This window comes from Leptopilina heterotoma, unplaced genomic scaffold (assembly GCF_015476425.1).
Source record: "Leptopilina heterotoma isolate Lh14 unplaced genomic scaffold, ASM1547642v1 Lhet_43, whole genome shotgun sequence".
In the NCBI taxonomy this organism is placed as follows: Eukaryota; Metazoa; Arthropoda; class Insecta; order Hymenoptera; family Figitidae; genus Leptopilina; species Leptopilina heterotoma.
The window spans coordinates 991202-1001970 of NW_025111081.1; the positions used below are offsets into that span (position 1 = coordinate 991202).

Below are 10769 nucleotides of genomic sequence, written 5' to 3' on the forward strand. Positions count from 1 at the left end.
TTTTTATATACAGTACGAAAACCTACCCCGTCAGTCATATCCCATGAGTGGGAGTGAGACAGACTTATGCGATTCCCATACTTTCCTATGACTGACGGATAGCTTTTCTTACTGTAGAATTTTTACGTCCGAGAATAATTAAATTATTAATAAATCATTGTCTTTTTTTCATTATAAATATAGAACAATTTATAAAATGATTAGAAAGTGTAGATTTTACGAGCGAACGAGAACAGGAAAAAAATAAGCCATTTTCAAATTTCATATTGCTTGTACTGCGCGTGTGCACAACAATCAGTTTCTTATTTCTTTCCGATTTTACCATTTTTTTAGTTCAATTAAAAATTTTATTTGCAAATTTGTTTTTTAATTTCTGATTGAATTTCCGAAATATTTAAAATGTTTTATTTATTATTAATTCGAATAAATATTTACAAATTGTTTTTTATTAATATATTTAAAATTAAATCGGATTTTTTAATTAATTTACTTTTAATAACTATATGTATTTTAATTAGTATATTTTTGTTAATATATTTGAATTAATATATTTTTGGCAAAATATTTGAACTAATATATTTGAATTAATATATTTCTGTTCAAAAATTTATTTGTAAAAAAATTATTTTTTTTTCTTTTCGCAAGTGAGAAGAATCTATATAAATAAAAGTTATTTCACTGTTGTTACATTGCTGCAAAAAAAAGATGTTCGGAAATTAAACTCTATTAATTAATTAATTCACAGTGAAATATTATGTTTGTCAATTCGTTTTCAGAGTAAAACAAACATATTTTTTTTCAGATTCTGGGGTCAAATTAATTTGTTTGTAATTCCTTATGGTCATCGTCAACCGTATACGATCGCCACCGTTTCTCGCTACCCTTTGTCGCCACCGTTTCTCGCCACCATTTCTCGCCATCGTTTCTCGCTACCGTTTCTTCGCCATCGTTTCTCGCTACCGTTTCCCGCCACCGTTTTTCTCTCAAGGATTGTTTTAAAACGTAAGTTTCAACTTATTTTATTTGTTTAGACATTATTGACAAAAATTTGCTTTTTTCAAATTAAACAAACTCAAAAATTTTATACACTGTAAAAAATGCCAGAGTAATTTTACACCGTCCGACGGTTGAAAAAAGTGACCATACCGTCCCACGTATTAATATAACCTAAATTATGTGTTATTTTACAACCTCAAAGTAAAAAAACCCGAGTGTTGTAAAATTACCAATGCGGAGTGTGAATTAGCCTGAATTTAACAAATTTCTATTTCTATATGTTATATCAATGCTGTATATTGTTTTGATAGTTTTTATCAATTATACTATTTTTTTTTCTTTTTAATGAATAAAATGAAATTCATTTTTTACACAAAAAATTAACTTTTATTTAATTTTATATTATGTTAATAAAATAATACACACTTTTTTTTACATATAAAATTAACTTTATAATTTTACATTATTCAAATAAAATTCTAATTTGAAAATAGAAATAAATAAACACAATTAGTTCATTTGAACATACTAAACTTTGGAGAATCGACACTTTTTTTTACATAAAATTGACTTTAAAATTTTATATTATTTCAATAAAAATATAAATTTAAAAGTAGAAATAAATAAATAAAAACAAAAAGCGTAGGAAACTTTGGAGACAATCCTTCTTATTTGTGTTCCAATCTAAAAATAAGAATTCTTTGCGCTATAAAACCAACAACATGGAGTAAAAAAAACCCACCACTGTTAAATTTATCGAGGTTATGTTAATTTACAATACGTTATTAATAAACCCTTCCAACAGATGGTCACTTTTGTCCACCTTCGGACAGTGTAATTTTACACATTTTTTCAAATGTCGTGAAATTTATGCAAATTACACTGTGCCACCGTGTAAAATAATCCAATGAAGGTTATATTACCTTTTCAGGTAACATTTATATTCTGGCATTTTTTACAGTGTAGCAGAAATTTTATAAAAAAAATTAGAGAAAAATTGGTAATTAACAGGGTGTCAACAACACCAGGAAAATCTGGAAAACCGGGAAATGTCAGGGAAATTAAAAATGTCCTGGAAAACCTGGAAATGTCAGGGAATTTTTTCGAAAGTCAGGGAATTTTTTTCACTATGACTTGAAATACTCTTGAACAATTTTTTTAAAGCCCACTATTAGTTTTACAAATTTTTAATAAAAAATTAATAGTAAAGTTTTCAAAAATAAAGTTTTCCAGAAGAATCCAATTAATTAAAATAAAATTTTCACAATATTTATTATATTTCGAAAAAGTTAATAATTTAAAACAATTTTTAATAAAATTCGTATGAAGAATTCAATTATTTTCTAAAATAACAGAATTTTTCACACAAATTTAATTCTTTTTAAACATTTTAATAAAATTTTCGCAATAATTCAATTATTTTAAATAAATAATGTAAACTCAGGAATTCAAATATTTTTGAAAATTTTAATAATTTAATTATTTTTAATACAATTTTACAGAAATTGGTAAAAAAATATAATTATTGTTAAAAACTTAATTTTAATTCCTCGCGAAAATCAATTACTTAAAAAAAATTTTTTTTAAAATTATTTGGAAGAATTCAATTATTTACAAAAATATTAGAATTTTTCACAGGAATTCAATTATTTTCAAATATTTTAATAAAATTGTTCGAAAGAAATCAATTATTTTAAATACAATTTTAATTACATATTTCTGAAATAATTTATTTATTCTTTTACATTTTAATAAAATTCTTTGCAAAATTCAATTATTTTCATAAATAACAATAATATTCATTACAATAATTCAATTATTTTTAAAAGTAATGCATTTTTTCTTGGAAATTCAATTATTTAAAAAAATTCTTATTAAATCGTTCGAAAGAATTCAATTATTTTCATAAATAATAAGAATTACAATAGAATTCTTTGTAAAATTGAATTATTTTTAAAAACTTTTCGCAATTCAATGATTTTCAATATCTACTATTTTTACAAAATTTCCAAACAGAATTCAATTATTTAAAAAATTTCTGTAAAAATCTTCGTAAGAATTCCATTTTTTCGGGAATAATATAAATTTCTCAGGACTTTAATTATTTTTAAATTTTTTTTATAAAATTGTTAACAGCTATTCAATTATTTTCAGAAATAATAAAAATCATCAATGAATTTCAATTATTTCTAATACAATTTTAATCGAATTCTTCGAAAAATGTAATTATTCTTAAAAAATTTATTAAAATTCGTCATCAATTAAAAAATTTGTTGGTAAAATTCTTTATGAGAATTAAATGTTAAGAAACATTCAATAATTCAATAAATTATTTTTGTATTTAAATAATTGAATTCTAATAAAAATTTATTTAAAAATTAATTTCAGTTAAAATTTTGGATAATAATTGAATATTAAAAGCCGTATAGCGTGAATTTTTATAAATAATTGAATTTTGAAATTAATTACAGGGTGGCCGCAAGTCAGGGAAAAACTGGAAATCAGGGAAAAGTCAGGGAATTTTTAAAAATTCTTTAAAAGTCAGGGAATTTTGATCGAAAGAAACCACAAATTAAAAAACTTTGATACTTTAATGTCAATTAATTTTTTTATTTAGCCGTTTTTGTAATATAGCTCATTATAATGGTGCTGTCACATTTTTTATAAGTTTGGACCTTCTTACGGATATTTTAATGTAGAATATTAAATAATTCAAAAATTTTTTAGTCAGGGAAAATCAAAAATTAGTCAGGGAAAAATCAGGGAAAAGTCAGGGAATTTTGAAAATAAAATTTTGCAGCCACCCTGTAATTTTTTTGAAATATGTTAATTGAATTTTTTTTAAATTAAAGTTTTTATTTTCGAATATATATTTAATTGAAGAATTTACGAATAATTGAAATTTCGTAAAATTGATTTAAAGAAGAATTTTAGTTAAAAATTGTTGAAAATAGTAATTTAAAAAAATTAATTAATTAAAATTTCTTAATTTCAAAATAAGATTAAAATTTTTAAATTTTCTTTTAGGTCTGAAATATTTGCCAGGAGACAAAAAAAATGAAGCGAAAGAGGCAGTCAATAACATTAAAAGATTTTCTACCTTCTTCATCTACTTCTTTAAATAATACTTCAAATTCTTCAAAATGTCCTGCTACTGCCGCATGTGGGAATACCACGAATAAAAATAAGGAAAATGCGAAACGACGTCGTGCCGATAAAGATAAGAATGATACCAATTTAAAGAAGACTAAGAAAGATGATTCTTTGGAAAAGAATAAAAAGAAAATTACTAAAAAGAGAACGGCAAACAAAGAGGAAGATGAAGAACCTCCTATGGATGAAAGAAAAAGGAAGCGACTCAAACGATTGGGAACTCGAAAGTCGACTGTCAAAATATTCTTGGGCACCATATGTAAATCAAATGACGTAAAGGAGAGAATAATTGAAGATGCGAAAATAGTATCCAGAATGAGAATAGAAGTTTCTTTGATGGCGTTGCAGTCTCTTTGTCATGACACAAATCATTATTTGCTTGAAAAGTGGACGAACGATGGTCCCAATTATTTAGAACTCTTTATTGCGTTGAAAAGAAAAATAAATACTCAAATTGTTCGAGATCCTCAGTTTGTAGCGCTAATCGAAGAATATAAAGTGACACGAGGCAATATGCCACTTTACGATTGTGAATATCGTTCATCCATTATTCAAGAAGAAGCTCGTAAAATGAATCGGGAATTTAAAACAAGTTTCTTGAAACATTTCGAAACTAGATTGTCGAAATTGGTTCAACATCTTTTATCATCTAAAGATAATGCTTCAAACACTGATGCTGCCGATGACGAGGAAGAAGAGAAAATTGTGAAGGATGCTCTTGATGATGATGCGGAAGCTGAGAGAATTTTAAAAATGGAAAGACGAGAGAGACACAATAAAAAGAAGCGAAGGAATCGCAAAAAATTCAAAGCAAGACGTCGCAAGCTAAAAAAGATTGAAGCAACAGCAGCAGCATCGAGAGAGGAAAATCATCGTAGGACTTCCAAAGAAATTCCAAATTTGAAAATTCAAGAAAGAAGAGAAAATCGTGCCAAAGACAATTCACATCGTGAGAAAGTTTTTTCAAAGAGAAAAACTCGAAAAAGAAAAAAACATTCAAAAACTCATGGGAAAAGAAAGGATATAGCCTTAAAGAATAGGTGGTCGAGCTCTGCAAGTAGAATTCGCAACACTCTTAGCACGAGAAAAGAAGCTATTCAAGTTGTTGAAAAGCTTCTCAACAAGAATGTTTGCGACATTGCCGAATTTAATAATAATTTTCTGAATCCCCAAGAATGGTTGAATTTTCAAAACATGAAACAAGACGTGAACGATGATGGTGAGGACGATGATCGCAATTCTGAATGGACAAAATTCATTCTATTCATGATACGTGTTCAACAATACTTTCACGATAACAATATTCACAATTTTGTTCTTGTACCGCAAGCTCAACTCGGCATTGCACATGTATTGTACTCCAATACAGGTCTGGAAGATTTAAAGAAGGGTGCCGAGCAGGATGTATTTTTGAGAAAAGAATTGCAGATAAGGCAGCAGTCAATTCCCTTTAAACAGAAGGAACGCCAAATCAAAGAGGCCAAAACTTGCAAGAATGTAGAAATCAATCGATTTTTACAAATCAAGAATAAAATTCAAAGATGGAAGTACATTTTTGACATTTCCAGCGCGGAAAGGGGCAAAGTTGGTGCATTTGCTGAAGTGATGACAACAAATGGCGTCGATGCTTCAATAATATTTAATGTTCCAAAAATGGAATCTGTTGAAAAAAAGGAAGACCCTGCTCCGGAAACTCGTTTTAAAGTCTTTTATGGTTTCGATCCCGGCAAGAAGGCGACATTGGGTGGTGTAAGAAGAGTTCGTGGTGCACAACCGTCAATGGAAGACAAATTGAAGGATAATCACATTTATTTAAAGAGCAGCAGTTTTCGTTGGCAGATGAATGATTTCAGAAGAAGGGAAAGGAAAAAGGAATTTGGTCTAGATCTTCAAAAATATTACAAACAGTACGTGCTTGAAAATCCAGAAAAAATTGCCAATTTTTCAAAAACCAACTCGCGAGATTACAAGAGAATCATCGAGTATAAGCTGCATCTATTCCAAAGATTTCAAGAGTTGCACGAGCAAAAATGTGTGGTGCGATTAAAAATGGACAAATGTTTCGTGTCAGAGGGAATGTGAAAAATTGGTGAATTTCTTAATTGGAGAAACTTTTCAAAAACCTTGTTTTGTGGCTTTTGGTAATGCATCATTACCAAACTTTACACGTGGCTACGTTGGTACAGCGTTGAACCAATTGAAGAGAACGTTTGTTAATCGAGCAAAACAACTTGGTGACAAACGCTTGAAATTCGTTAAAGTAAATGAGTATCACACGACTGCGCTGTGCAGCAATTGCTGCTTTGATGTGATAAAATCCAAGAGTCCGCACAGATTTCTGCAGTGTAATAAATGCCGCACTACCTGGGAACGTGACATTAACGGTGGACGAAATATTCTGAACGTGGGACTCATCGATGAGGGAATAATCCCCAAGGAAGCACCATTTGACGAAGCCACTTTCCAGTATAGGAAAAGTAAGTATTAAAATTATTATATTTAAATCAAGTAGTAATTAGTTGAATCAAGAATATACTAAGTAATATATATAATTTTTTTTTATTTTCAGATTAAATTTTCTAGACGTTTTCATCATTCGACGCCTTCTTTATTGTTGTTATCGTCGCAATTTCGTTTGTTTACCGTCTTCATAAACAAATCAACGATTAAAAAAAAATTATATTCGCGCCTGGCAGCCCTCGAGGAAGTGGGAACACTGTGTTCTGCGCCCTAGAGGCGGCATACCGGGTTCAAGTTCACTTGAATGCAAGCTTTCATGCGTACTGGCCCCTTATGACTAAATAAGGGGAGAAGGGACCTTCTCATTAATTCTTATTATCACTATTGATAAGAATCAATAATAAGGAGAGGAATTTTTTAATTTTTTCTTAACGTTTCATTTTTTCAATTTTTAAAAATTTTAAATTAATTTATTTCATTTTTCTTTAACAATAGTTTTTTCCATAGTTTTTCTTTTTTTATTTAAAAATTTAAATAATAATTCTATTTTAAATTCGATCCAAACATAACCCTAATAAGTACGGATTATCGAGCATTTGACAATAATTGGTCAACGAACAGCAGGAAGACGAGGAGTGAAAAACATTTACGAATCGAAGTCTTCCCTTAAATTAAACAGGATATCATTAGGCAACGAAAGAACCGAGATATGATGCGACATTCCCGGAGAGAAAATGCGACCTTTCGCATCAAGAAGTTTACGATGTTCCATTTTTCAATTATTCCATGGGACATTTCACCCTAGCGCGAGAGCCACGAAACGACTTATCAGTGTCAAATACGTTTGGACGTCGATGAAGTGCGACATAAAAACCTGGGCCAGAGGATGCATTTAATCAGCGAGCTAAAGCGGGACGGCATGTTCATGTGAAGCCGGCACAATTTGCTTCCCCATCAGCACGTTTTAAACACGTTCACATAGATATTTTCGGACCTCCCCCAGAATGTGACGGATTTCGATATTATTTATCAATGATCAATGGGTTACAAGTTTTGGAAGTCCCGAAACAATAACTTCTGGCCAAGGTGCTCAATTCGAGTCCACAATGTTCACGGAATTGTAAAGCGTGAGTGGATGTATCAGGGTGCGAACCACCCCATATCACCCGGCATCTAACGGCACTCTCAATCGAATAACGGGTCATCCCCTTCCGAATTTCTGTACGGTTTAACCCTCAGAATCCCCGGAGAACTAATCGTTCCTGGGGACGAACCGACTGACCTGCGAAATTTTTAGTCCTAATTCCGCCGCAATATGCATAAGCTACGTGCAAAACCAGTGGAACGTCACATCAGAAATAATATTTTCATACACAAAGAATTGAACGACTGTTTACACGTATTCCTTCGCGCACTATCCAACAACAGATCTTTGCAGTGCCCATATACTGGCCCACATAGAGTTATTGAAGGAAACGCAGACAGAACGCTTAAAATTGATGTCAACAGAAAAATGAAAAATGTTTTCATCGAAAATGTTAAGCCAGCGCATTTTGCTCCTTGCAAAAAGTGTATAAAAATTCGAAATGTAGGTAACGAACACACCGATACTCGTGAAATCAATGTTAAATTAGATAGAAAAATAAGCCCAACATATGAAAATCTACCCATAGACAACATTTTTAATTATGATTCAAACCCCGAAAACAACCAAACTATAAACTTAGACAATGCGAATAACTCGGTTCAACGAAACGAAACATGTAATCGACAACTCAAATCATTAGAAGGATTAAATTTTAAAATTAAAGAAAAAGCTAACTTAGATAATCGCGAAATCAATACAGAATAGAAAGATAATAGAAACTTGACAAATATAAACGAACGATGCGATAAGCAAGTTAGATTCTAACTAGGAGACTCAGTCGAGACAAACAAATGTAAAATAAACTCGAGACCGAACACTGCAAGTAATAGGGAGAAAGACACGCTTCATATTCATAAAACAAATCAACCTATAAAAAAAATTTATTCCCGCAATTTTGAGAAGGGGCATTACTTTTAGACAATACTTAACATAAAAAAATAATAATAAAAAGAAAAACACATTTCGGCATATAGGATGTGAGTCGTGTCTCCCTCGAGAGGAATCTTGGAACACTCGGGTGTCGAAGCCATAAAAAAAGAAGAAGAAGAAGAAGCCGGAGTAAGCGTGGATGGAATGAGCGGGAGAGGTTAAATCTTCTCCCAGTTTGGTTGTGTATACACGGAAAAAATAAGTTCAGCAGATTTTACGAAACTAATTTCGCACTAGCGGATATTTAAGATTCCTAGACGAAGTTTTTCAAAAACCCAGAAACTTTCACTACTTTAAGCAGAACAATTGTCGAGAAACTGCAACCAGTGTTGTAATTTATAAAACAAGCTTGAATGTAGAAATGTTTCGTATTTTCTGGTGAACATTTTATCAGAAAATGGTAAAAATGTTTCGTGCAATCTAAAAACGCGTGGTTTGAGTTTCCACTTCGCTGTCTATCGTGAATTCTCGAACACAAAGTTTCGTAAAATTCTATACGGGGTGTACCAAAAGTCGCGTTATAAATAGATATGTTGAAGCTTGTCTCGTCGCGTCGGTATTAACTTGTCTGCTGTATATAGATATAATATGTGGAAGGAAAAAGAGAACTGCTTTACCTGCCGGTAACATTTGGATAATTGTTTTCTTTTACGTATTTCACATTTCATTGTTCCAAATTCGTAACATTTTTTATGTGCTTTTGTAATCCAAACTTTTAATTATTATTAATTTCTTTTAATTTACAGTCCAATAAATTTTATAGTTTATCATAATATTTACCGATGACAATATATATATTAATTTCTCAAGTTTTAACTGTTATTACTTCAAATTTTAGACAATTTAATATAAACATTTTTTGAGTTTGAATTTAATTTTGAAAATTTTTTGTCAATTTATTTATAATTTAAAATTAAGAATAAAATTATTTTCTAAAAATTGAAAAATTTTATAGAGATTTTATAACTAATTATAATCAAAAAATGTTATTTTAAAAACCATAAAATATTTTGTATAACTTTTAAAAAAATGATTTTTTTAAAAATTAATATTCAGTATATTGACATTTCTCACAAGCGCAGTTTTAATCTCTTCAGTTAGTATGTAAAGAAACTCAATTCTTTCATCTACAAGTGCGAGTTATATTGTATGTGCGTTGCGTCAGAATTCGTTTATATGTATGCGTATTTCCGTTAAGTTAGTGTCAGAATAAAGTAAGCCAATCCAAGCGAACCATTGCGTTGTAGAGTGCAGTCACATGTGTCGAACCAATCATCTATCTCCTATAGAAGACGAGAAAAAATGGTCTTGAGAGCTCATTGGTACATTAAGAAATTCTTTTTTCTGCTTTATTCGTTTTTTTCTCCGTGAATATTTTTTTCCGTGGCGCATGCGCTTCAGGCTAAACATTTTACAAAACTCTTGAATTAGAACGTCCAACCGATCATTTGTGAATTCCATAGAATTTTTTTTGAGTTTTCGAGAAACGCAGTCATCATATATTACTATTGATTCTGTTTTATCTTATACTAAACTCCTCTCCGTATCCGCTATTCCAAAATTAGTTTCGTACAATGTACTAAATTAATTTTTTCCGTGTAGAATTGCTAAGTTGACGACTCTGTGATTTAATGTAATAAGTGTTAACTAATTGGAATTATATATTTATCGTTGTTACAACATTCTGTCTTCCTTTTCATAAATATTTTCTTATTAAAGATTTATTAGTTTTACTAATTATGGTTATTAGACTATTACTTATTAATTGTTTAAATCCTTATGTTTTAGGGGACCCTGAAAATTTTAATTTAGCTAATCCTATGGTTACCCCAATTCATATTCAGCCTGAATGATATTTTCTTTTTGCTTATGCAATTTTATGGTCTATTCCTAGTACTCTAATTTACGATTTTCATAAAGAAAGTGTAAAAATTTTAATTTTTATGGGAGAACAGGCTGTCACAAAATTGCGATTTTAGTGCTTGGTTGGTTTACCTTTTTGTTTGTTTACATTTCACAACTTGGCCATATGCCCTTAACAAAGTTAGGCGCATTTCAATTTTTAAAACTGCGAAGTCTGATT

At 30.0% G+C, this 10769-nt stretch overlaps 2 protein-coding genes across 5 annotated transcripts in view; one reads left to right on the forward strand and one right to left on the reverse strand.

Moving 5' to 3' along the window:
- LOC122506746 overlaps positions 1-8987 on the forward strand; it is a 38654-nt gene extending 29667 nt beyond the window's left edge. For all 4 annotated transcript variants that reach the window (XM_043619070.1, XM_043619067.1, XM_043619068.1 and 1 more), the window contains 3 exons: positions 803-1002; positions 4024-6626; positions 6719-8987. In XM_043619070.1, coding sequence (XP_043475005.1) covers positions 4054-6231 — 2178 coding nt within the window. In that variant the 5' untranslated portion in view covers positions 803-1002; positions 4024-4053 and the 3' untranslated portion in view covers positions 6232-6626; positions 6719-8987. The remainder of the gene's footprint in view (positions 1-802; positions 1003-4023; positions 6627-6718) is intronic.
- Positions 1-10769, reverse strand: part of LOC122506745 (myb-like protein X) — a 65668-nt gene that overhangs the window by 44801 nt on the left and 10098 nt on the right. The gene's annotated exons all lie outside the window — the stretch shown is intronic.